This window comes from Myxocyprinus asiaticus, chromosome 5 (assembly GCF_019703515.2).
Source record: "Myxocyprinus asiaticus isolate MX2 ecotype Aquarium Trade chromosome 5, UBuf_Myxa_2, whole genome shotgun sequence".
Lineage (NCBI taxonomy): Eukaryota > Metazoa > Chordata > Actinopteri > Cypriniformes > Catostomidae > Myxocyprinus > Myxocyprinus asiaticus.
In genome coordinates this window covers 29,164,055-29,191,628 of record NC_059348.1, presented here as the reverse complement: position 1 = coordinate 29,191,628, position 27,574 = coordinate 29,164,055, and the positions used below count along the sequence as shown (strand labels likewise).

Here is a 27,574-nt window from a genome sequence, read left to right as displayed (position 1 = left end):
TCGCAAAGGCTTGAAGATTTTTTTTTATTTTTTATTTCTTTTTTATTTATTTTTTTACAGATTATATACTTAAAGGCCTACTTTACTATTATATTATAGACTGTGCACAAGAGGAAAACGAGGAGAGCGAGGAATAAGAGATTAGGAGTAACCTTGGGATGCATCCCTTCTCATGTGATTGGCTGAAAGTTCTTTTTTTTTTTTTTTTTTTTTTTTGTATGTTCCCCTATAAAAGCACTGCTAACAGTTCACACATATTCGCTGAATGTGGAACGCTGTACACCGTAAGGATTTACAACTCACCATGATTTTTGCGCAATGGATTAACATATTTGGAAACTACCACACATAAATCCAAGTAACCCGTCAGGTTTCAGATTATCTGTTCATCTCAAACGAGTATTATTTTTTTCTTTTGGATATCTTTTTGGACAATTTTGCAACCATTGTACATCATGGCAAATACTTGCATGCAGTTCATGGGGTTTGTGATGAGTTTCCTTGGTTGGATCGGGCTTATTATCGCCACTGCCACTAATGACTGGGTAGTGACTTGTAAATATAACATGAACACCTGTAAGAAGATGGATGAACTTGAGGCCAAAGGTCTGTGGGCAGACTGTGTGATATCAACTGCGCTGTATCACTGCATCACACTGACTCAAATTCTCGATTTACCAGGTGGGTAAACTGATAAGCTTGCAATAGTTATTATTAAAAATAAAAAGGATAAAAAGAAAAAGAAAAAGTAATTTATTATTATTGCAATTATTGTTAATTTTAACATTTTGTGAGCCTACAGTTTCGTAAATTATCACACTTGGTTGTGGTCTTCATCTTTTTTCAGCTTTGTTGCTAGTCCATTGCTCACTGGTGAACACCTTAACATCATGAATACAAAGAAGTGTATTTATATGTGATTAACAGATATTCGATGTGAACCTCAGAGTAGACGTCTGACTGAGAAAAATATAAAATGCAATTAAAAGTGTAAATGTATATTATAAATGTAATTAATTAAATAAAAACATATGCACTGAATTATCGTGAAACCCGAGTTCAAATCATACTGTTCCCCCTTTCCTCATTCTTTCCAGCTTACATCCAGACATCTCGAGCGCTAATGGTCACCGCATCGATTTTAGGATTGCCTGCTGTCTCTCTCGTGCTCATGTCCATGTCCTGTATTAACCTCGGCAGTGAACCGGAAAGTGCCAAGAACAAACGATCCGTGCTCGGAGGAATCCTAATACTGCTGACTGGTACGCATGGAATGTGTTAAAGAAAGGTCTTATTATAGAAAATAGGAAACATTTTATTGCTCGTTGAATATGAATAACCATGTAACCTCTATAATGTGATTGTTTCTCTTAGAGCGATTATGTTTTTACCATTTTACCCTTGAATTTGTTCATATCTAATACTCAGTTCCTTTGGCCTCGATATGATGAACTGTAATTGACAATAAGAGCCAGTAAATGCATCGCTCTGTATTGCTGTTTAAACTTTTGAAATGTATTGCTATTTATATCGCCAGCACTTATATTAGAGTTTTAATGCAACATATATTTAAAAAAAAAGCATTTCATATTAATTGTGTGTCCTTGCTTCATCAGCTTTTTGTGGCATCATCTCCACTGTGTGGTTTCCCATTGGGGCCCATCATGAGAGAGGCCTGATGTCCTTTGGTTTCTCCCTGTATTCTGGCTGGGTGGGCACTGCGCTCTGTTTGCTGGGAGGCTGTATGATCACCTGCTGTTCAGTTGACACCCCTGAATCATACACTGACAACAGTCGATTCTACTACTCCAAACAGGGCCCCACCCATCCTGGCACTGCCTCAACTGCCTCCACTAACCATGCCAAAAGTGCTCACGTGTGAGCTTGGGGATTACTCTTGTGTACTACAGCTCAGCAGACCATTAGCAACTTAACCCAGCCCATCAGATTTCTGCTCTCTCTCCATCTGTTTTTTATCACTGAACTGTATCCCTTTAACTCGACAGCAGGGTTAGCTGACCCAGATGTTACATAACAAGGGACAGTCGCTGGTGAAGTGCCTGCTGTTATCAAGGGACCTGTACTGAAGGATTTATTTTCTATGTGGTCACTGATTCTGCGCAGTACAATGTGCCTTTTTTAAGTATTGTTTTTGTAGTGAGAAATCATGTTTTAAAATCATGTATTTCATATTTTTATATGAATACTAACAGTATTTGCCAATGTTGTTTCTATTCTGAATCTTTCCTGTTTTTTTTAATCTATTTGAAAAGGTATGTAAGAAGTACAAATGTCTTTTCATTTTGATTAATTTTAGAACAGTTTATGTCAAGCAGACACAGTGAAGATAATGTCTTGCTCATTGTTTTTACTCCAACTGCCCAAATGATATTCAACCAAAATTGGATCAAAACAGTAATTGACTGTTATTTATTGTAATACTTGTATGCAGTTTGTATGTTTGTTGTAATAAACAGTGTTGTCCATGTGAAAGTGCCTCCTCTTCAGCTGTAATACTGAAAGTGTTTATGATGGTAGTTTTGAAGTAATGTCTCATTTTTATATATAAAAGCCTATGCACTGGGAGACTGAACTCTAAAATTCTGTCACTAAAGGAGAGTTGCACTCCAAAGGATTGTATGCTGTATAACACATTGTGACTCAGTGAGTCTCAGCAGCTGCACAGTACACTGCATCATCATTCAATTTCATTCATTCTCGCTTTAAACCCTCGAGAGCACATGCGAATCAGGCACGATTTCGATTTTTCTTACTTCAATGAGAAGCTGGTCCCATTACGACTGTTGGGCAACTCAATGACTAGCAGACAGGACTGATTGAAGGTTAACAGTTGTAATTGGTCATAAAAGATGATTTATGCTCCAGTTGTAGCTGGTCTCCTTTGTTCTCTTGATAGGATCCATTCAGTGAATGCTTCCTCTCACTTAAGGCATAATTTAGGGACATACTGTATAGTAAAACATCTGAAGATAAAAGCAACATGTGATTTTTTTGTTTTGTTTTTGTGGCTCAACAAGGTTGAAACAAAACAGTACAAACAACAGCAATATGACATTATCCTGAGAAGGGTTCTTTAGAAAAACACCATATGGCCAAAAGTATAGACACCCAAATACCACACCCAACTCTGCTTATTGAATAATTAATATCAAAACCATTGGCATTTATTGGGAGATAAGAAAGCTTTTCACTGGATGTTTAAACAGGGCTGCTGGGGTTTACATCCATTCAGACACAAGCATCAGAGACTTCAGTCACTGATGTTGGGCATTCAGATCTGGACTTTGCAGGCCAGTCATGTCTTTCTGTCTAAGAAGATTGCATGGCTATGTGTTTATTTTTATGCTCCTGTTCACGCAAAACTGAAAATTCGGTCATCATTTACTCACCCTCATGCCATCCCAGATGTGTATGACTTTCTTTCTTCTGCAGAACACAAACGAAGATTTTTTGAAGAATTTCTCAGCTTACAAAGGGTGTGTCCACATACTTTTGGCCATGTAGCGTAATGATTAAATCTTAAACATTGCTTTTTAATGTTGTTTAGAGGTAGTTAGGAAAACAGTAAGTAAAATGAAAAATAGCTTACAGTATCTACATTACAGTAATTTTCTTTCCCAAATATGGCTTAAATTATGTCATAAATGGAGAGGGAGAGACAGACAGAGCAGAACTGACCTGAACAAGCAGGAAATAGGAGACTGGAAGGAGAAGTGCTGTTAATTCAGCCCTCTAAATGTTCACTGGAGAGTTCTTTGGAATGTTCTTTAGGATAGTGCAAGTCAGCATTTTGAAGAAACACATGACAACCTTGATCACTATTCAAAGTGCTGCTTAAGAGAATAATCATACTATGTGGAAATACAGGAACCATGACTCACTAGTTGTAGCCTGGCTGCTGGCTGTGTTTTACTTGGAAAACTGGTACTACTGTGCATAAAAATAAAAAAAAATTAAAAAAACAGAATTTTGTGTATGGTACCTAATATTCTAGTACAAAATATTCTGATAAAAATCTCACAGTATGAGACCGACCTTGATACGAACAGAAAAATCTGTTTCCAGAGAGTTTCTAGAAAATTTTTGTGAATTCTTTGTGTTGGTACCCAGTGACAGTGTTACAGTAATAACACCTTTTGCATTTCTGTAAGCGAAATCCATTAAAGGGATAGTTCATGAAAATGAAAATTCACTAAAATGAAAATTTACTAAAAACAAAAAAACAAAACAAAAACAAAAACATAAAAAATCATTCACTCACCCTCATTCCAAATGCAAATTACTTTCTTACTTCCAAGGAACAACGAAGGAGATGGGAAGAATACTTCAGTCACCGATGGACTGAATAGCTTCAGTCACCATTCACTTTCATTGCATTTTTTTTTTCATGACAATGAATGGTGTCTGAGACTAACATTCTGCCTAACATCTCCTTTTGTGTTCCACAGAAGACATACAGGTTTGAAACAACATGAGGCTGAGTAAATGATGACAGAATTTTTGTTTTTGGGTGAACTATCCCTTTAACATAAGTATTAAGTGTAGGAGTTTTTAAGAAACTGATAGAAGCAAGTAACAACGAACAAGAATTTGGTTATGTTTGTTCGATATGTTTGCATAAGCATAAAAGTGCATAATTTTTTTTTATGTATTTCTATATAAAGGTATCTTTAAGCATCTATGCAAAATATAATCATCTGCCACACACTACCAATGCATAAACTGTCTTCCTCACATCCAGGATGTCTGTTTATAATAGCACCAGGGTATTTTGCATCAGAAGAATTATGTACATTAAGGACATCACATTTGAATTTGATTTAGGTTGATGACAAATGAACACAAATGATGTCCTATGAGTGCCTCATAGGAAAAACATTTTGAAGACCCTCCCACAGATGGAGCGTGCTTCAGGAGAGCTTGTGTCGATGTCTACAACATACAGACAGACAGGTCTGAACTGTATGTATTTATCATAACAACATGCTTTGATATCTCAAAACCATATTGTACTACACCGACACAGACCACCACTATAGCAATGACAATGGAACATCGATCTGTTGTGTGTTTATCTCATTCCTTTGCATAGCTAGTGGCGCCCCTCCCAGTATGACCAGTATGTTTCCCTTGCGCTCAAGTGCTACACTCAGATCTGTGTTATTCTAGGCTCACCACTCCACCCCACAGGAAACAGAGCGAGCCTGTTTACGCAAGCCACCTATGTGAGGATATTTTTGACCTTCTGATTTTGGGTCATTTGATACTGCCTTTAAGCGAAAGGTAAATCAAGAGTCATGCTTATCTGATATGCAATAAATGATTTTCATTGTTGCATTAAAGCAATACATCTCATTACACAGTGCAACAGGAGAGCAAAACCACAAGTAGAAGAAACAATAAATAGATTCTTAAAAAAAAATAAAAAATAAAAAATAAAAACCAGAATACATCCACTTCATACCTAAATATACAGCAGAAACACGTTTCAGATTTGCAAGGGAAGCCAATCTCCAAATTTCCTGAACAAATAACGAACAAGCTATGATAGCAGGGTAGAAAGCTCACAAAGTACAAACACTGTACCTTTTCTCAGAGACAAATAAATAACAAATAGTAGCTGACTTTAACAGCAATAGTGGAAACATTTTAGATTGGGTTTTTTTTCTGACAGGTTTATAATCAAATATCTCTGTAGTTTTCAGCCTAAGCATTAGATCTAGGCATGTTCTAACATTCATTTAAAGGGATAGTTCACCCAAGAATGAAAATTCTGTCATAATTTATTCACACTCATGTGACTGTATTTCTTCAATGCCGTCTCAGTCTCTATTTACTTTCATGGCATAATTTTTCCATGCAATGAAAGTGAATGGTGACTAAGGCTAACATTTGGCCTAACATCTCCATTTGTGATGCAAGGAGGAAAAAAGGTCAACAGGGTTTTTGAAAGACATTAAAGTGAATAAGTGATGACAGAATTTTTATTTTGGGTATACTATCCCTTTAAATCAAAACTACCGCATCAAAATCCCAAAGTCTCCAGTTTTATCTGTCTAAAAAGAGGTCATTAAAAATATAAACATTCACCACTTTTCTTTAGAAGTTTCGCTGAACCCCCCCCCCCGTAAAAAAATACTTCTCTTTGATTTCTTTGTCATATATCTCCACACTGTTACATGGTGCTCTACTCTACGGAAGTAAAATGCTGTCTTTTGTCATATACAGTAAACAAAGGTTGCAGACTTTGGCTTGCTTTGTAAACAGAGGCCACTCGGAAAGAGGAGGGGTTGGAGGGAGGATACAGGCAGGCTGCTACCCTAATTTCTCAGAATGCTACATTTGAGAGTTACATCAAGCCTTTCAAAGATCACCACACATGCAAATACTCAAAAACATAGTTTGACTCTGGGCCCTGTATGTCTGAACATGCTACACTTTCAGCAAAATGCCACAGCAACAAAGTTAAAACCAATCCAGGCCCCAAATAAAGCTCTATATACTGTGCTGGTTGGAAAATATATGCAAAGATCTTGTAGAACTCAGCTTGCACGTAATTTATGGCAACTCTATCCTCTTTTTTCTTTCTTTTTTTTTCTTTTTTTTTCAGAGTTTCAAAATCATTTTCACACATATTAGAGAGGAGAAAAGTTAAAAGCATCATGGCATGATGTACTCTCACTGCATTTTTAACACATAGGGTCTCCCATGATGTAGAACTGGGTTGTGTAAATAAGGAAGTATGGATTTGAGGCCTGGCTTGGTTTTCTTTTTCTTGTTTCTTTTTTCCCCCTTTTTTGGCAGGCAGAGCTATAGCACAGAGTTGGACTGGACAAATCGGTTGAACGGCACGCAAATTATCTTGGAGAGAATAGCAGAAGAGCACAGCCACATAGAAAGTCACAACACACTTCCCTCTACATGCAAATTGCACTCCTTACTGTCTTTTCTTTTTTCTGTTTTTAAGGGACACTGGCCGGACAAGAGACAAAAATCGTATTGTGGTCACACCGTTGTTATTTACACAGAGCTGCCTGCTTGCAAGGATGAATCTGTGTCACCAACACAAAGGATGAATGGTTGGTCGATAGTGAAATATGACGGTTGACAGGCACACTAACCGTCACCAGGTAACAACCATGGATATGCCTCCTTATGTCAAAAACATTACAAAAAACATTCTGATGAAAAACATGAAAAAATGAAAAACAAACAAGCATGGACATCTTGATGGTCATATTTAAAGCACACACAGACAAATGAAGGCACTATTGCAAGCAAAGTCCATCTACTATTTGTGACAACCTACAGTCCAAACCTCACTTGGGCTAGATATTAGAGTGGAGGAGAAAGAAGCCTTTGATTCTCTGCTCATGTCAATCAAAACTGTGGGGCCACATTGGCTGTCATATATCATCTGTCAACTATCTTTGTATCTCAAAACTAGCCTTTTTAATGCAATTTTAAAATTGATTAAGAAAAGCAAGAGTAGCATCTACAGTAAGTTACTCAAATAACAAAAGTCTGTGCAAATTGCTTTAAATGTTTTAAGGTGAACTACTGCAGCAAGGGCTTCCCATGGCAATGTTTCTGCTGGTTTTATAATGACTCCACATAAAAACAGTGTTGGGGCTAATAGATATCAGCTTAAGTAAAGGAAGTGATGCAGGTTCCATGGGTCATTTTGGGGAAAGGTGTGAAACTGTGATAACTAACTGGGCTGCAGTAAACTACTCACCAGAGGGCAATAAATATCATGCTATTTAATGCAGTTTTGAGGGGAAACTGCTGCTTTCAATTGAAACAATAAGTTGTATGTATTTAAGTGCTTGGTGAGTCCAAAAAGCTCTCATGACAAGTCATAATAATAGTACGAGATGGCAAAATCATAAATTTTTTTACAAGCTGACTTTACAAGTTTAACTCCCATAGAGGAACAAATGGGAAATGAACCAATGGATGGTATTATTCAAATTTTTCCAAAGTTTAACCCCTAACCTAACTTTAATCTAACCATAAAGTCTAATCCTTTAACAAGACCCTAAACCTAACGACGTATACACAGAAAAAGAAAGAAAATCTCAGGTTTGGAATGAGACGAGGGAAGTGTAATACAGGTTTTTAACATCAGTCATTTGTATTGCATAAATAAGCCTAAATATGGAATGAGTGACCAAATTTGTGCACAGATGTTTCCTTTCTTAAAATAGTGTTAAGTAGAAGGCTAGCTAAAATTTTATGTCACCATTGTATCGATTTTAAATCGATATTGACTCTTTGTTGATTGGTTGGTCTCTATGGAAATAAAAGTCATATCTTTTCATACAAGACAAGTCGTATGGTATCTAAAGATTTCACCATCTTGTACAAATTATTACAAATTATCATGAGAATATGTTGGAGAGTATGAGGAGCTTAACATGGATACAATAAGAACCCGGGACCAAAACATTAAATAAAAAGGCTAAATAGGGATAGTTTTTTTTTTTTTTTTTTAGGTGTTATGTGATAAAAAAATTATTCATAATGTATTTTAAAAAAAACATAACCACATCCTGACCAATCTTACTATCCTATCAATAGTGAAAAAGGGCAGAGTAAATATTCATTGCAGAGAGATAACAACCTAGCCCAAGGGTTCTGCAGTTGTTGGCAGACAAGTACATTCAAATTACATTCTCATTCCAAAGGATCATCCAAATCGTCGTCGACCACCAGTGCCTCAAAACCTGGAGCAGCTTTAGCAGCTTTGCTTTTGGCCCTGCTATGTGAGGAGGAAGAGGAGGTCTTGTGGTTGTCCACACTGTCCAGGCCATCAGGCTTAGGCTCCCTCTGCTCCTGGCATTGCTGTTTCTGGTGCCCACCTCTTCGCTCATTGAAGCCCCAGCTTTGGTACTGCCCCCCGTCTCCTGAAGGGTACAGCTCATCATCCACTGCTAAATTGTCATCCACGCCCATGTCATAGCGCTGGTATGTGCTTGCATGGGCCTCTTCCTCACGGGCCGTAATCTCTAGGGTGCTGTTCCAAATGCTGTAGCCGAAGTAGATCAGAACACCTGCAGATACAAACACACACAGACACAACACACACAGTGCACACATGCATAATGTAATGCACAAATGTAATTCACAGAATAAGTAAGGGATATCGTTTTATAAAGGTTTTATGCAGACCTATTGTATGCAAGTGTTTTTTATTTGAGTTTGTCTCTCCACCATCAAAGGTTTAAAGGAATATTTTACCCCATTATGAAGTTTCTGTTATTATTTACTCACCCTCATGTTGTTCCAAAACCATATGATTCTATTTTTTTCCCATGGAACAAAAAGGAGAAATTTAAAGGTTCTTCACACACCTCTTTTCCATACAACAACAGTTCATAGTAACCACTTTTGTCAAGGTCCAAAATAAATAAATAAACAAAACACCGTAAAAGTAGTCTATACGACTTGTGTGCTATACTCTTCTGAAGCCATACAACTGACGCCTACAATGGTTTTGTTTGAGTAACAGTCCGAAATGTAAGTTGTTTTGCAATGATAATTTCCCCCTCCGATGAGCTGTTAACATACAAGTCGATGCGATCAGATCATTGAGTCATTGAACTTGAGAACCGGATCAGTCCGATTCGTAAAGGAATCGTTCAGTTCGTTTTGTGAACTGGATCAACTGGCTCTTTGAAAAGAACCAGCTCAAAATAATGATTTGTTCACAGTCATTGTATGCAAAACAGCTGCATCAAAATTCCTCAGATTTCTCCTTGTGTTCCACTGAAAAAGTAACATCAACCATGATATGGTAAATGGGTGAACTGTTTCTTTAATTCATGCAATGCATTGCAGACTGAAGAATCAGCAATAAACATTGGTTGACAGTCCTTTCATATACTTTGTAACTTTGCCACTTATCTATTTATTATAAATCAAAAACTCACCCACAAAGCACCATACACCAAAACGGATCCATGTGATGCTGGAGAGCTTGAGCATGAGGTAAATGTTTACTAGCATAGCGGAGGCTGGGACAAAGGGTACACAGGGTGCCATGTAAGGCAGGCGCTTTGGGTTCTCAGGCTGTTGAATGATGATAAAGATCAAGAGAGTGATGACCAGCATTAGCACCACCAGCAGTAGCACGGCCCACCATTGACCCTCTGTGATCTGACCTGACCCAAAGATGATGAGGGAGCAGAAGCAGAAGATGAGGATGAAGAGCAGGATGACGCAGCGGGTGACGATACGTCCGGTGGCCACAGTGGGCCTGTCCATCTTGCCCGGTAGGCCAAGCCGAATGCGCATGGTGTAGTAGCGAGGCCCCAGCAGCTTCTTTAGCTTTAACAGGTACACGCTATCCGTCTCATCCGATTCAATGCCCGAGGACATGTCCACAGTACCATAGTTGGGGTGACTGGCTGAGTAGGTGGACTTGTCAGGCTTACCGATCAGCATCTCGCTGTCGCCCAGTGATGGGAGGTTCTTTGCTCCACAGGTGTTGGTTGGAGGTCCTCCAAAATCATCGGCCTCACTGACCGGTGAGCAGGCTTCCTTCTCGCATTCAGCCAACACACCCTCTTTATGCTTGCCATTCTGCTCTGAAAGGAAATTGATAAAGCCATGGATGTCTCCTTCAGGTTGGTAACGCAGCAGTAGCACACACACTGATACTAGTGTGTAGGCTAGCAGGGTGCCGATGGACATCATCTCGATGAGATCCCTCAGACTGACCAGCAGAGCCAGCAGAGCTGAGAGGAACCCTGACACCACACAGGCCACTGCTGGAGTCTCTGTGTATGTGCTCACATTGGCCAGGAACCTGCAACATACAGCTGTCATCAGATTGTGCATAGGACATCTTCATGTGAAATGATCAGTAAATTGACAGCACATCTGGTCTAATCTGATATCTATCATCCAAACTGGACTAAATGTTAAGTTTCTATGACAGATGCAATATTTGGGCTTTGATTTAAAATGTCAGAGCACTAAATTGTAGTTCTTTTGTGACTGTATGATGGCAGGAGCTTAGTTTTCCAGCAGAGAATGATTTTTAAATGGCATGTTTAATCATTTGAAAGATAGTGGGGTCCAAAATCTGAAACCACTTGAGAAACTGCTTCTTTTTCCATGCAATACAAAATTTACATTACAAAATGTTTTGTCAGCCAGACTATTTGAGTGAAAATCAGAATTACTTAGTATTTGGAATGTTTCCTTAATGCTTTATTGACAGCATGCACACATGCTGGCATGGACTCCACAAAACCTAATGATCCATGTTGTCCCAGCAGCATGATTTGAGAATGTTCCAAATTGGAACACTGGAAAAGAAAGCAAGGAAAGCTGGTCACTGTGCAGAATCTAGTGCAGAATATTAAGTATGTCTTATTCAATTTACATCATAAGGTTTTTAATCACAGATTTTCAATATGGACTTTTGGACCCCACTGTATAATGGAAATATACTTATTACAGACCATTATGGATCATTACATGATCTTGTGGAACTCTTCTTTGTGGGTGATTATTTTTTCATTACCTGAAGAGCAAACCATCTTCTGCCATGGCATAGATGATTCTTGGCATTGGGAAGAGAGAGCCCAACAAACTGACTGTAAGTCCGGCAATGGAGCCGATGGCCACTATGTATTTGGCGGTTTGGAAGCCATGTAGAGAAAACATTTCCATCAGTGGAGCATCTGAATCAATTTCAGTGTAGGGGACCATAAGGGTGAGGATCACACTGACCTGTGAGAGAGACAGAGCCGATGTGTGTGTTTATAAATATATTACAAAATTCAACATCTTCATTCTTTAAAAATCTCTACGCAAACACAAATACAGTATACAGTACATGCACACACAGAGAACTGAAGTGACTGGACTAAAATTAGTCTATCCAATACCAAAGCAAACTGAGATATGGAGGGGTTATTTCTGCTAATTAGCAGGTTTGCTCCTAATCAGACAGTTCTGTAGCTGTGAAAATAAAGAGCCATTTTGGTAAAGACAATTCTGTTTCATCAAAACCAAAACAGAGGTGAGAAAGAGCTGAGTGTGTGGAGGATATGAAGATGATCAAACTTAAGAAAACAAAAAAATAAAGAAATTAATACAAAGAATATATAGAAAACTGTGTTGAAATGCAGACAGATGTCATGTTGGTGAGTTAGCACCCATAGCAACCTCCTACAGACAGACAGTATTGCAAGGTGATAAAGAGGAGAAATTAAAAAAAATAAATAAATTCATGGAGAATTATCAATGATTTATTAATCTCTGTGAACACTAAGACTATATTAAAGCTGATATGTGTAATTTTTTTAGATGTTAAAATTCTTTCTCATATAACACTTTAATATGTAGAATCAGCTACAAGTAAGCCAACCGGTTTAACCAATGGTGTGATTTCAGGGTAGGACTATCTGTTTCAGTGCCAATGGAAGATGGGGGGGTTTTCCGAAATCTAGTATTTTTGCAATTCCATTTTGTGACACCAGTGGTGCTGAAATGACCCACTTTAGCCTTAAAGGAATATTCCAGGTTTAATACAAGTTTAGCTCAGTCGACAGCATTTGTGACATAATTTTGATTACCACTAAAATTAATTTAGACCCATTCCTCCTTTTCTTAAAAAAAAAAAATAAATAAAAAAATAAATAAAAAGAAAAAATCAAGGTTACAGTGAGGCACATACAATGGATGTGAATGGCAGAAATGTATTTAAAGGCAGAAATGTAAAGCTTAGAATTTTTTAAAGCACTTACAATAATTCTTCTGTTAAAATTTGTGTATTATTTGAGCTGTAATGTTGTTTAAAACGTGGTTTTTATTGTTGTGACGTCATGGCAACAAAGTTGTAAAATTGCATATAATTCTACATAGAAAAGGTTAGTAAGAGCTTTTATGACACTAAAATCATGTTAGCAAGCATAATGTCTTGTGGCTATACTTTTGAAACAGTGAGCATTTTAATGTTTACAGATTGGCCCCATTCACTTCCATTGTAAGTGCCTGTAACCCAGATTTTTGCTTTTTTAAAGAAAAGAAGTGACAAGTCGAAGTTCATTTTTGTGGTAATCAACAACATTATGCCACAAATGCTGTCAATTGAGCTAAAAAAGCAAATAAGACAATTTTGCTAATCTTGTTTTAAAAATTTGAGTGGGTGTGTCTACAGGTGGCTTTTTTATTTTTTTTATTTAGTTTTTTAGTTTTTATATGGAAAGGTTTATTAAGCATAAACTGCTTGTGAATATCATAATCAATACTAAACATTGAGAACTTTATCACATTACTCAGACACATGTCTCAATCACATGAGTAGCATTATATAGTCAACCTTGGTCGATCCAAATGATCTAAAGACTCAAGTGATATTACATGTACATCTTGAAGTGAACATCACAGAAATAAACATTGACACAGTAACAAAAGCTATTAATTCAAAATCTTTAACCACACCCAAAGACTCTTACAGGAATTAAAGGAATTAAAACAATCATGGTGAGTTCTTCATAATTTTGGGATATTGTATTACATATATAGCAATGTATTATTTATAGATAACAGAACCCCAAAACTAGTGTGTAGCCGGTGGGCTGCAAATAACCACACTAGACACAAAAATATTGTTATATCTGAAAGCTATTTAAAAAAAAAAAAAAAAAAAAAAACAGTCGATGGGGCCTTATTATATATTTAAAAAAAATGTATTACAAAATTTTTAATAAGGTACAACAAAATACGGTAATGAAATACAGTAGAGGCCAGTTCTTACATGTGTGCATAGTACGTGGTCAAACTTCACACATGCAATCCATATGCATCCCAAAGAATGATCAACCGATTAACAAAACCGGGAGCTCTCCTGCACAATGTATGTTCTCACATTTTAACCAGCACGCATGCGCAACACGAGGAGTTCTTAAAGGGGCCACGTCCAATATATGACTAGAGTTAAATTACTTGAAATTTCTCCACTTGGCTACAAGTGTAATAATAGTGGTTAACAATTCACATTAGGCCTGTACTCACAGAGACATAGGCAGTGAGGCAGGTGACCAGAGAGGCAGTGATGGCGTATGGGATGGAGGTGTTTGGACTCTTGGCTTCCTCCCCGGTTGTGGCTATGATGTCAAATCCTATAAAGGCATAGAAGCAAGTGGCTGCACCCTGCATGACCTGTTGAGCAGAGTGTCTGATTATAGATACAATGCAATGTAATTTCCTCCTCAATGTTTGTACTAAGAGTCAAAGCAAAATTTATTTGCTAATCTAATAAGTGCCCATGAATTGTGAGATTTAGACTTGAGGATGATGCTAACTTTTCCTTTTTACTGTGAACTTAAAATGCATTAAGGGTTAGTTCACCCAAAAATGAAAATTCTCTCATCATTTACTCACCCTCATGCCATCCCAGATGTGTACGACTTTCTTTCATCTGCAGAACACAAATTAAGATTTTTAGAAGAATATTTCAGCTCTGTAGGTCCATACAATGCAAGTGAATGGGTGCCAAATGATATGATTGTGAATGAGAAACAGATTCATATTTAAGTCCTTTTTCCCTCACTTTCTCCTTTTTCTGTTTTTGGTGATTCACATTCTTCATGCATATCGCCCTTACTGGGCAGGGAGCAGAATTTATGATAAAAAATTACTTAAATATTGATCTGTTTCTCACCCACACCTATCATATTGTGTCTGAACACATGCATTTAACCTATGAATTATGGATTACTTTTATGCTCCCTTTATGTAAAGTTTGGTGCTTCAATATTTTGTTACCCATTCACTTGCATTGTATGGACCTACAGAGATGCAATATTCATAATCTTGACATAATCATCATCTATGTTCTGCAGAAGAAAGAAAGTCATACACATCTGGGATGCCAGGAGGGTGAGTAAATCATGAGAGAATTTTCATTGTTGGTTGAACTATCCCTTTAACAAAAACCTTACAGTGATCTGCTGGTGCATCAGTCACTGGTAGCTTTTCAAACATGTTCTAACTTAACTAAAGAGCTTTTCACACAACACCAAACTCAGGGTCTTAACATCTTTTTTAACCCAAGTTAAGGCCACTTTTAATCATAGGTTAAGCAACATTTTTTACTTGTAATTTTAAGCACTGCTTTTAATCCTTGGTTCTGAAGCCCTGCCCCAAAGCGACGCTAACCCTTAAATGCAGTGCAAGCAGTGTGAATTATTAAACCAAAGTAAAGTATGAACAGAACTAAAACACAGAATATGATTGTGACGAGGAGGAGGGTGGGTCCAGGCCGTGACTATGCATGCCCGGCCCCCAATTGGGCTAATCAGGAGAGGGATAAGTGCAGTGAAACGTGGCAGTTCGAGAGAGAGAGAGCCACATGCAGCCATAGTGTGCGTGTTTATTTTTTGGATCTTTTTGTTTTCATTAAACATTATTTTGATGGTTCGTCTGGTTCCCGCCTCCTCCTTTCCCATCCTTAACCTTTTTTACAATGATAAATCAGGTTTATGTTAACACAGGGTTAAAAATGATCCTGGATTAACAATTTCAAGTGTGAAAAGCCCATAAAGATTGCATGTTCACTTAATGATTGAAATACACTTTACCCCAGACCAGCCATAAGGCAGGAATCGTCCCTCGTCCCAGTTGCTCCCACTAACGTAGAACAGGCCTGCAATCATCATAAACACCCACACCACCAGGTTAATGATATTCAGCACGTTGTTGAAGCCCACTGAATTCTTCACACCAAGGGCAACTATCACTGTGACCAGGATGGCTATGATGAGAGCCAAGATGTCAGGATACGACTCCTCACCTTTACCTGTGAGAGGATGAAGCAGTCATTTACATGGATATCAAATGGATTCAAAACATAATTACACTACATGGCCAAAATTATGTGGACACCCGATCACCACACCCATATGTGTTTGTTGAACATTTCATTTCAAAATCATCTGCATTAAACCCTCCCTTTGCAATAATTTCCTCTCTTCTGGAAAGGCTCTCCACTAGATTTTGGAAAATGGTTGCAGAGATTTGCTCCTATTAAGACACAAGAGCATCAGTGAGGTCAAACACTGATGATGAATGATGGGGACTGGCTTGCAGTAGGCATTCCAATTCATCCCAAAGGTGTTTAATGGGGTTCAGGTCTGAGTTTTGTGCAGGCCAGTCAGGTTTTCCACAACTGACTGAGTAAACCATAGCTTTATGGACCTCACTTTGTTCACAGGGGGCATTGTCATGCTGGATCAGAGAAAGGCCCTTGCCACAAATTTGGAAGCACTATTTGAAAGCAATTCTCTGGAATATCATTAAATAGCATAGCACTAAGATTACTGGAATATCCAAACCTATTAATTAGAAGGGGTTGTCTACATACTTTTGGCCATATACAGTAGTCTATGTTTTTCAAAAGATTAGTTACTTTACAATCTAACCAGAACAATGATTCTGGTGTTAAACCTGATAGAACAGAGTGCATATTTGTAACGATGCTGGCAGCAATGTCAGGCAGACAATGATGATGTGAAGAACCCAAGTGCAGTTTAATACAAACATGCAATCCAAAAACAGTAAATCCAAACGTGAACAAAACATTAACATGAACATGACTTGAAATGACTTGAAATGACGTTACACCAACAATGTTACATTAACAATACCTGACAAGAGACAATGGCAAACATGACGGCTTAAATACACATACATGGGTAACAAGTAAACAAGACAACCAACAACAAGACTGAACTAATAATAAGACAATGAACCATGAACCAATGACATATGAACATAGAGGGGAACAGGATATCAGATGACCAGGAACACATGAGGAAACAGGAAATCACATGACTTGAAACCACATGACCTGAACAGGAACAGGAACTAAACTTAAAAATAAGACATGAAAACAAGAACAAAACACATAAACGTGATAATATTATTCTATACAGTAAGCATGAGAGATTGACACCTTACACTCTCGTGTCTTTCTGTCTTCTGTATGACAACAGTGAGCTTAGACACCTGCTTTCACAGCATCATAATAGACAGTCCTAATTTGAACCCTCAATGCTGTCATGAATAAACCATGCACTTCTTAAAATACTCTGCATACTAACCAGGCCCTAGACGGAATTGAATATCAAGCATGATGTGGCTACTTCAATTGTGGAGAGAGAGACATACGGATGGAAAGGTCATGTTGGACTCTAAGAGGAAGGGGGGCTGGTAAAATGGAAATAAGAGATACAACTGCTCATGGCAGAGTAAGATTATGTATTTATGGCAAAGATATAACATGTTTTGTTTGGGGCAGATACAACAGCCTACAGTATATGCAATATACAGTATTTCTTCTAACTGGATATTGACACGCTTGGGAGAGAGCACATATTTTTCTTTCTAGATTGCCAAATACACCTATTTCATTCCTCCATCTGTATTTTGAAGGTCTGCTTGTACTGTTTGTCTTTTGTGAGACCTCAACAAAGTTGTAGGTCATGCTGCTCTAACAGACTATTATAGAACTGCACACTGACAATTCTGCTGTGCTTGTTGGCTCATAAATCTCTGGCGGTTCCATCTCCTCACCCATTCAATTAAAGAATTAAGAAGCAATTGCATAATCATCATAAAATTTTGTAAAGCAAGAATATGTCAAGATCTAATTTGCTTCACTCCAAAATAATTCTGTCCTAATTTTAATACCAAATGCCCAACCCAAGTGCCTTTTTTCTTTTTTTTTTTTTTACTTCAATAATGGAACTGGAGTAGCTCTTTCACTGTGCAAGAGAAGCTGTAAATGAGGCTGCTCTGTTTAAACAAGCTTTCCTCACATTCATCTCATTGTTGACAGTGTCAAACTATTGACTGCTGGAGTATTTTCCACAGTGCTTAAAAAAATAACTAGTGATAAGTTAAGTGGTAAATTAAGCTCAACTTTTGTTGCAATTGCTGTGAGTGTGTGTCAAGGCTAGTGTCAATTCTACACTCTTCCCTCAAAAAAAGTGACATGACCTCAATCCCTAAACTTCACTGAAAAATAGACTGCTTTTAATAATAATAGGCTGTTGAGTCTTTTCTTGTGAATTAAACAACAGTTTGAAAGCTTTTCTTGTTGCAGTGTTAGGAATAATCTTGGTCCCAGGAGTCCCAGGGTTTGGGTTTTGGTGATTATGTATTAAAAATGTATAATAGGGTTTAATGTTGATTTCACTCACCCAGGCCATTGAGTGTTCCTATGTGGTTGATCATGAAGCCACTGATGGTGTGATTGGCCAGCGAGTCAAACATGCTGCTGAGCGCACTGGCCCCTGCTGCTGTGCCAATGAGATACTCCAAAATCAGATTCCAGCCAATGAAAAAAGCCACAAATTCTCCCACCGTCACATAGCTGTAAGTATAGGCTGAACCTGTGGTTTTAGGTACACGCACACCAAACTCAGCATAGCACACACCTGTGGAGAGATGCCAGTCATAACTGTAACAAAGTGTAGTTTATATATGCCTCAAGTCATGGATAATAACGTCCTGGTTACTTTCATAACCTCCGTTCCCTGATGGAGGGAATGAGACATTGTGTCAATGTAGTGACACTAGGGGTCACTCTTGGGAGCCCCAAACACCTCTGCTTTTTGAAAAAAGGCTAATGGGAATTGGCGAGTGGAATTTGCATGCCACTCCCCCGGACATACGGGTATAAAAGGAGCTGGTATGCAACCACTCATTCAGGTTTTGTGCTGAGGAGCCGAGACAAGGTCCCAGCCATTTCAGTGGGTAGTTCAGTGTTGTGGCAAGAGGGACACAATGTCTCGTTCCCTCCATCAGGGAACGGAGGTTATGAAAGTAACCAGGATGTTCCCTATCTGTCACTCACTCACTCAACGTTGTGTCAAAATAGTGACACTAGGGGTCCCTATACAAAACGCCACAACTAGCTCAACTGTGTTACGTGGACTGGCGGTGCGAGATGGGCAGACCGCTGTGTGCCTCGAAGCCAGCGCACCAGGCTGTTACGTAACCTCCCCCAACACTCTTATGGGCGTCAAACGGTCCTTTGGGAACAAGCCAACTGCCCAAAAAATAGGGACAGGCTAGCCCAGCCGTGGCCTCTATTCCTCTTTATTCTCCCCAAAAAGAGTGGAATTTGTTCACCGACTGAGTGCCATAAATGTCTACGTCGGGGGGGTGTCACTCCCAAGGGGAAGACACTGCAGAGACCACACCCCACCCAGAGAAAGGGGGGGGGGGGGGGTATTTTGAGTGGAAATACGTCACATGGTCATACCGAGTCTTGTCGGAAGTATGTCGTATGGAGAAGTCCCATGGTTGGTCCTTCCCGAGGGGGGAGGAGTTTCTCTACAAACATGGTGACCGGGGGCAGAGGGGCCTCTGCCCAAGGAAGATGCAATTTACCAACAGGGAAATTATTTAGCGGAAGATATCACATGGGGTCACCTACAGGGAACCAGCACATGTGGAGCACCTACCTCAGTACAGGGCCTAATTAACACATGTACTGGGCCGGCAGCGAGTTTCTCCGCAAACTCGTCTGCCACAGGGCAAAGGAGGAAAGTCATCCAGGGATCACAGCTTGTGAACACGACTGGGAGTCAAAAGCACACGTCTTCACCTCATGGGAGGGGAAAGGCACTATGCGCAAGCGGTACACCCAGCCAGATATCCCGGAACTTACCTGCTCATACCTGACAACACACGGGACGAAACCGGCTCAACCTGGAGATTATAGAACCTCGCAAAGGTGTTGGGTGTTGCCCAGTCCGCTGCTCTGCAGATGTCTGCCAAAGAGGTGCCACTTGGTCAGGGCCCAGGAGGCCGCTACACTCCAAGTAGAGTGTGCTCAAAGCCCCACGGGGGGCGGCATGTCCTGAGCGTGATATGCCCTCACGATGGTGTCAATGACCCAGTGGGTGATCCTCTGTTTGGAGACAGCGCTTCCTTTCCACTGTCCACCAAAGCAGACAAAGAGCTGCTCGGAGCTTCTAAAGCTCTGCTTGCGATCCAAATAGATGCGTAAAGCACGCACCAGACACAGCAACGCCAAGGCTGGGTCTGCCTCCTCCTGGGGCAGCGCTTGCAGGTTCATCACCTGATCCCTAAAAGGGGTCATGGGAACCTTGGGCATATAGCCCAGTCGGGGTCTCAGGATCACGTGAGAGTAACCCGGACTGAACACCAGGCACGATTAGCTGACAGAGAACGCCTGCAGGTCCCCAAACCTCTTGATGGAAGTGAACGCAGTCGAGGACAGTCTTCAAAGAGAGTGTCTTAAGCCCAACTGACTCCAGGGGCTCAAAGGGAGCTCCCCGTAGACCCCAAAGGACTACAGAGAGGTCCCACGAGGGGATGATGTGTGGTCTGGAGGGATTCAACCTCCTAGCACCTCTCAGGAATCTGATGATCAAGTCGTGCTTCCCCAAATACATCCACTGCATCGTGATGTGCCGAAATGGTGGCTACATACACCTTCAAGGTGGAGGGGGACAGCCGCCCCTCCAGCCTCTCCTGCAGGAAGGAAAGCACCAATCCGACTGCGCATCTCTGGGGGTCTTTGTGTCGGGAAGATCACCACTTAGCGAACAGACGCCATTTCAAGGCATACAGGCACCTCGTAGAGGGAGCCCTAGCCTGAGTGATCGTGTCTACCACTGCGGGTGGTTGGCCACTTAGGTCTTCCACGTCATGGACATGGAAATTCCAGAGGTCTGGTCGCAGGTGCCAGATGGTGCCCCGTCCCTGAGAAAGAAGGTCCTTCCTCAGGAGAATTTGCCAGTAGGGGGCTGTCGCAAGGACCGTGAGGTCTGAGAACCTCATCTGGGTGGGCCAGTAGGGTGCTACTAGGACGAACTGCTCCCCGTCCTCCCTGACCTTGCACAGGGTCTGTGCAAGTAGGCTCACTGGGGTAAACACGTATTTGCATAATCCCGGGGGCCAGCTGTGTGCCAGCGTGTCTATACCGAGGGGTGTCTCAGTCAGGGCGTACCAAAAGTGGGCAGTGAGAGGATTCCCGGGAAGCAAACAGGTCTACCTGTGCTTGACCAAATCGACTCCAAATCAGCTGGACCACCTGGAGGTGGAGTCTCCACCCTCCCCTGAGCGTAACCTGTCATGACAGCGTGTCTGCTGCGGTGTTGAGGTCGCCCGGGATGTGAGTGGCTCGTAGCGACTTGAGGCGCTGGTGAATCCAGAAGAGGAGACTGCGGACGAGTTGTGACATGCAACAGGAGCATAGACCACCTTGATGGTTGATGTACGCTACCGTCGCCATGTTGTCCGTCCGGACCAACACATGCTTGCTGTGGATCAATGGCCGGAACCTCCGCAGGGCGAGCAGTACTTCCAACAACTCGAAGCAGTTGATGTACCAACGCAGACGTGGGCCAGTCCAGGAGCCGGTGGCTGTGTGCCTGGAGACCTGCTCTAGGGGAACCCCTGCCCTTAGAAATGCAAGGTCGGTCCAAGGGCTGAAGAGGCAGCGACAGATCAGCATGATGACCACGCGATGTGTCCCGTGGCACCATGCCCATCTCGGGACTTGAGTCTGAAGCCAGTGCTGAAGCGTTCTCATATGCATCAACCCGAGCGGTGTGGCCACCGCTGAGGATGTCATATGCCCCAGCAGCCTCTGAAAAAGTTTCAGTGGAACCACTGTCTTCTGTCTGAACGCCTTCAAGCAGTTCAGCACCGACTGTGCACGGTCATTCGTGAAGTGCGCCTTCATCAAGACTGAGTCCAACTCCAAGCCGAGAAAAGAGATGCTCTGAACCAGGGAGAGCTTGCTCTTTTCCCAGTTGACCCGAAGCCCCAGTCGGCTGAGGTGCGTGAGCACCAGGTCCCTGTGCGCACACAATACATCCTGAGAGTGAGCTAGGATTAGCCAGTTGTCGATATAATTGAGGATGCGGATGCCCAATTCCCTTAGTGGGGCAAGGGCTGCCTCTGCGACCTTCGTGAAGATGCGAGGGGACAAGGACAGGCCGAAGGGGAGGACCCTGTACTGGTACGCCCGGCCCTCGAAAGCAAACCGCAGCATGGGTCTGTGTCGAGGTAAGACCGAGATGTGGAAGTATACGTCCTTCAGGTCTACCGCCGCAAACCAATCTTGATGCCGGATGCTCGCTAAAATGCATTTTTGCATCAGCATCTTGAACGGGAGTCTGTGCAAGGCCCAGTTCAGTACTCACAGGTCTTCAACTAGCCTCAACCACCGCCTTTCTTCGGTACGATGAAGTAGGGGCTGTAAAACGAAGGGTAGCGATCTCCGCATGCAAGGTAGCGGCGTTCTCGCCCTTCACCGAGGTAAATCGCATAGCCAAGTCGGACGGGCCGGATCAGCCATCGTGACGAGTTGGAAAGCGCGAGCCACGCATCCAAGCTCCGGGTGATGGGGACCAAGGGGATAATCACGTCGGACGTACCAGCAGGTGGGGCCTCGCAATGGGGCGGAGCCTAAGGCGCCACGTCAAGGGGGCTCGAACCCCGTGGCCGTGCTGAGTCCAGAGACATCGAAGCACTTACCTGGCTCCTGACGCCCACAATAAGATTGGTTGAGGAGGGGGGAGGAGGAACATCTTCCCGCAGGCCGTCGTAACCAACCCGGTGTGGACATGTTTGTGCCACAGCTGGGTGCGCAGGGGTGGGGGGGTCCACCACTGGAGCGCCAAACCTGCCAAAATGGGAAGGTGGACGGCGGTCGTGACGACAGCCATTCACACCTGACATGTGACCCAGAGAACAAGGAAACCACTCTTTTGTTTAAGTTTTGGGTACTGCAGCCTCTTGGGCATGCGGTGAAAAATGAAACAAAAGATTCACCTCGAGCCTTATCGTGGGTAGTGAGAGCGGGGGAGCTGAAAGATCGGGACCGGGTAGTAAAAGGTGCCCCCCATGATCTTGTCAGCTCCTCATGCACTTCCAGGAAGAAAGGAACCGGGGCGGGGCGCGGCCGTGAGCGGCGCTCTGGACCTAGGAACCAATCATCGAGCCGCGAGGGTTCAGTGGAGAGTGGAGGGTTCCACTCTAGCCTGACACTCGTGGCTGCCCGGGAAAGCATGTCCGTCATTTCCGTGTCGGCCTGAAACTGGGCGACCACACCCGAAGGGGGAAGCCCAGCCGAAGACTCCACGTCAGAGTGGACGAGCCTGCTCTCTGATGCTGCGCTCGATAGCTCATCGTCTTCCTGGGCCCTGAATAAGAGGTCGAACTCACCCTGAGATGAGCCGGCAGTCTCATCCGAGTGCCCAACCAGGGCAAGCGAGCGTGCTGAGGAATGGGAGGTCTGTGGGGGGTTACCCGGCGGAGGTGGTCCCATTGGTGTCCCCAAATCACCCCTAGTCCTAACCGACGTGGCCTCATACCCGTAGGTAGAAGGACTGAGGCGGGGATCGAGCACTCATCCCGCTCCGGAGCTCTGAAAGGGACACTAAGCTGGCCCTGGGGTGAGCTGGTCTCCTCTCGGAACTGGCCGGGGACAAACGAGCGTGCTGGGGAATGGGAGGTCCGTGGGGATTTACCTGGCGGAGCCGCGCCCCAAATCGCCTCCAGCGCCAGCTGGACCGGCCTCATACCCGGAGGTAGATGGCACGGCGCGGGGGGGTGGCTAGAGTGGCTTTCCCCCGGAAGAAGGAAAGCCGCGACCGCAACGTTGCCATGGTCATGTTCTCGCAATGAGGACAAGACCCATCCACGAACGAAGTTACCGCATGGGCAGCGCCCAGACACATAAGACAACGATCGTGGCCATCAGAAGCGGAGAGATAACGACCGCAACCAGGAATAACACACAAACGGAAAGATATCTTTAAAAAGACATTCCGTGTGTGCCGCTCTTTTAGAATTGAAAATATACTCTTTTTTAGAATATACTCTTTTTGTTGTTCTGCCGAAGCGCTCAGGGGCGTTCTAAAATGTGCTAAAATGAGCCGTAAATCCAGTAGATGAGGTGAATGAACTCGGCGGATTAATTCAGCTCAATGGATAGAACCGCTCAGCTCCAAAGAGAAAATCTGAATGAGTGGTTGCATACCAGCTCCTTTTATACCCGTATGTCTGGGGGAGTGGCATGCAAATTCCACTCGCCAATTCCCATTGGCCTTTTTTCAAAAAGCAGAGGTGTTTGGGGCTTCCAAGAGTGACCCCTAGTGTCACTACATTGACACAACGTTGAGTGAGTGACAGACAGGGAACTCAATACAAGCATGCAAGTTTGCAACAAGTTGCCGAGATGGGATTATTGATTTTATTTTGCCTTTAGTGTCAGATCAATTCTCTAATGTCACACCCAGAGAACCCCAGAGGCCTAGATAACAGGAGGAAAATCCCTCTTTACAGGTTGCATCCTTATATCCCCACTAAACAGGGAATGGAAGAGCATGATCAGTTTCTACACTCAAAGCACTATTTACTCTCTTATATAATATAATATAATATAATATAATATAATATAATATAATATAATATAATAATTGTAAACATTTTATGTGATTTTAATCATGTGATATGTTTTTTTATTTTATTTTATAATTATTATTATTTATCTTTTTATTTTATTTTTTATCTCCAAACACATACCCACCAACCTGTACAAATCTGAATCATCTGTTCCATAGATGACATATATTTCAAATGCCATTGTCAGGAGGGATCAGACAACCAAGGACATTGTCCCAGGCACTGTGTCAGGGACTTAGGAATCTTTTGGTTTTGTTTTTGTCTGTCTTTTATTTTCTAGTGTCATGTCCCTGTCATGTCTTTGTTCTGTACCGCACCCTGACTGTGTCCAGGTGTGTCTCTTTTAAACATTAGTTCTTTGTCTAGTATTGTTAAATAGTGCATAATGGTATAGCTTGTGTAAATTTGAACCTCAGTCTGCAGAATTATTGTCCTAATGTTGTTTTCAATTAAATAAACAATAATAATTTAAAACAAAAATGCAATTGGGTCTTTCAACTCTCATGAGGTGTTTGTTATGTCCTGACAAGAGAGGTCCACCAAGGCCTGTAAAAATCTTATATCTTATAATTTTATAGCCCACTCATTGGACCCAATGGAGCTTGTAGCAGCCAATAATGTAATAACTACCGTTAATGTAATAACTGCCAATAATGTAATACATTTTCCATTCTTAATGTAATAAAAGTTAATAATGTAATAACTGCCAATAGCATAATACATTTTCCATTCTTAATGTAATAAAAGTCGATAATGTAATAACTTACAAATAATAAAATAAATAACATTTCTGAACCAGTAACATAATAACTTTTTGCCCATAATGTAATAAGTTATTACATTATTGACTTTTATTACATTAAGAATGGAAAATGTATTATGCTATTGGCAGTTATTACATTATCAACTTTTATTACATTATTGGCTGCTACAGAGCTCAAGCATTAAAAATGTTGTTCTGGATCCCGTATATTTAAGCAACTGCCCATTTCTAATGACTACGTCAATGACTTAGAATGACAATAGCAAAAGACTGTTTCGTCTGAACACTGCTTCTGTTTCCATGGGTGGAAAGTTTAACAGCTTACAGGGAAAAATATCCCTTTCATTTACTTTTCCCCCTTCATTTTAGGCCTTTTATGCTGGTGTCCACAGGGACATTTTAATGGATTTTCCTCTAATTCTATTTTGGGTGCTGCATGCTGTTCACAGCTCCAACCTGTAAATCTAATGAGCATGTTCACTGTAGGTCAGACTCATTACTATAAGAAAGGATGTATAAAGCTATACACTTTAACTCAGTTAAAGCTCTCACTATACTGACACAAATGTTATCCACAGCGCCATTAGGGGCTGTTCACACATGACCCATTCTGCACTGTTTTTAGGTATGTTTTGCAGTTTTTAACAAAAGCAATAACAAAGCAAAACAAAAGGGAACACCAAAAAAGGGCAGGGCAGATATGACATTTAACAATGTAGCTTACACACTGAGGTAGCAAAAAGATCCATACACAGCAAGATAAACCCTGCATTGTTCGAGCTAAACAGACATCTTTGACTGCTGCACCGCATCTCTGTGTTTTTTTAATGCCTTGTGCATGAGCACTGCTTTTTTTATGTCCTGTCAACTTTTTAAAACATATCTCAAGACGCCTACATTCTGTTCCATTCTGTTGCGCTACATCTAGCTTTTCTTGAACGCAACACTAACACTAAGTAGATAATCTCCAATAGTGACACTTGACTGGAGGCAGGTTTACTGGAACATGACAGATTGTTTTTCTGTGTATTTTCCTTTTTTGTGTCACATTGACTGTAAAAGGAAGTCAGGGCTGCACTCACCTGACAGGATGGAGGCCACGGCAGCAATGATGAAAGACACAATGACACCAGGACCTGCCATTTCCTTAGCCACTAGTCCAGATACCACATACATCCCCGTACCTACACAGCTTCCCACTCCCAGAGACACAAGGTCCACAGTGGACAGTACTCGAGCGAGTTTGGTTCCATGAGCCCCAGTGCCACCTGTGCTCTCCAGCATGGACTCCACCGGCTTCGTGCGCAAGACACGGGACTGGAAGGCATACCAGGTGGTCCCCCACTGAATCCGCCGAGGGTCCAGTTTGCCGATTAGCCCACTCATCCTGGAGCCTGGTGGTCAGTCAAAGGGCTTCCAGAGATGGGGCAGTAGGGAAGAGACTGTGATGAGAATGGAGAGCCTGAAGAAAGGTGGAGCTTTGGGTGATGGTCTAGCAATCACACGGAAAGCAGCTGAGATGTCCTAATCTCGCTGCCCTTCACTGGAGCATCATTACCAGAGGGTTCCACATGACCAGTGAGGGTGAACACAAAGCAATACTGTGAACAAAATGAGATGACACCAACAGTGTGATAAATAATCATTCTTGTCATTCACCTTAGGATTCATTTAAGATGCCTCAAACCCCATTAAGTGACTCTAGTTTAGTGTCAGAAATGAACAGGGGCTCAGGGCATGAATGCCACTGAAAGTGACAAAAAATACCCCCAACATTTTAAATGTAGGGGTTAAAAATCCCCCCTTAATGAATTCGTTAACACTTTACAACAAGGTTCCATTCATTAACATTAGTTAATGCATAGGTATCATGAATAAACAATTAACTATAATTTTTTTTACAGCATTTATTAATCTTTGTTGATGTTAGTTTACAAAAATACAATTGTCCATTGTTAGTTCATGTTAGTTCATATTGTATTAACTAATGTTATCAAATACAACTTTTGATTTAAAAAACGTATTACTATATGTCAAAATTAACATTAAGATTAATGAATGCTATAAAGGTATTGTTTATTGATTGTTCATGTAAACTAATGTTGTTAACCAATGTTAACAAAATGGAACCTTATTGTAAAGTGTTACCGAATTTATTAAGGTGGAATTTCTAACCCCCACATTTTAAATTTGGGGGTATTTTTGTCACTTTCAGTGGCACTTTTACGTTCATCTCTAGGAGACAGAACGTGTCTCCTTCCTGAGCGGTATGATGTCTACGTGGTCCCATGGTGTTTATATTTGCATACTATTGTT

At 41.4% G+C, this 27,574-nt stretch overlaps 2 protein-coding genes across 3 annotated transcripts in view; one reads left to right on the top strand and one right to left on the bottom strand.

The window, feature by feature from the left end:
• Nucleotides 1-275: 275 nt before the first annotated feature.
• Nucleotides 276-2,518, top strand: LOC127441527 (claudin-11-like). The gene is made up of 3 exons (XM_051699061.1): nt 276-681; nt 1,098-1,262; nt 1,617-2,518. The coding sequence occupies exons 1-3, from the start codon at nt 456-458 to the stop codon at nt 1,880-1,882; spliced, it is 657 nt and encodes a 218-aa protein (XP_051555021.1). The 5' UTR covers nt 276-455; the 3' UTR covers nt 1,883-2,518.
• Nucleotides 2,519-4,638: 2,120 nt separating this feature from the next.
• LOC127441518 (probable cationic amino acid transporter) overlaps nt 4,639-27,574 on the bottom strand; it is a 51,421-nt gene continuing 28,485 nt past the window's right edge. For both annotated transcript variants that reach the window (XM_051699044.1, XM_051699043.1), the window contains 7 exons: nt 26,341-26,859; nt 18,246-18,482; nt 15,624-15,841; nt 14,056-14,202; nt 11,558-11,766; nt 9,957-10,834; nt 4,639-9,077 (listed from right to left, as the gene is read on the bottom strand). In XM_051699044.1, the coding sequence (XP_051555004.1) occupies nt 8,701-9,077; nt 9,957-10,834; nt 11,558-11,766; nt 14,056-14,202; nt 15,624-15,841; nt 18,246-18,482; nt 26,341-26,644 (2,370 nt within the window). In that variant the 5' untranslated portion in view covers nt 26,645-26,859 and the 3' untranslated portion in view covers nt 4,639-8,700. The remainder of the gene's footprint in view (nt 9,078-9,956; nt 10,835-11,557; nt 11,767-14,055; nt 14,203-15,623; nt 15,842-18,245; nt 18,483-26,340; nt 26,860-27,574) is intronic.

Coding starts and splice junctions, on each gene's coding strand:
- LOC127441527 (XM_051699061.1), top strand. CDS start 456: ATGGCAAATACTTGCATGCAGTTCATGGGGTTTGTGATGAGTTTCCTT. Junction 682..1,097: donor TCAAATTCTCGATTTACCAG/GTGGGTAAACTG, acceptor CATTCTTTCCAG/CTTACATCCAGACATCTCGA. Junction 1,263..1,616: donor AATCCTAATACTGCTGACTG/GTACGCATGGAA, acceptor TTGCTTCATCAG/CTTTTTGTGGCATCATCTCC.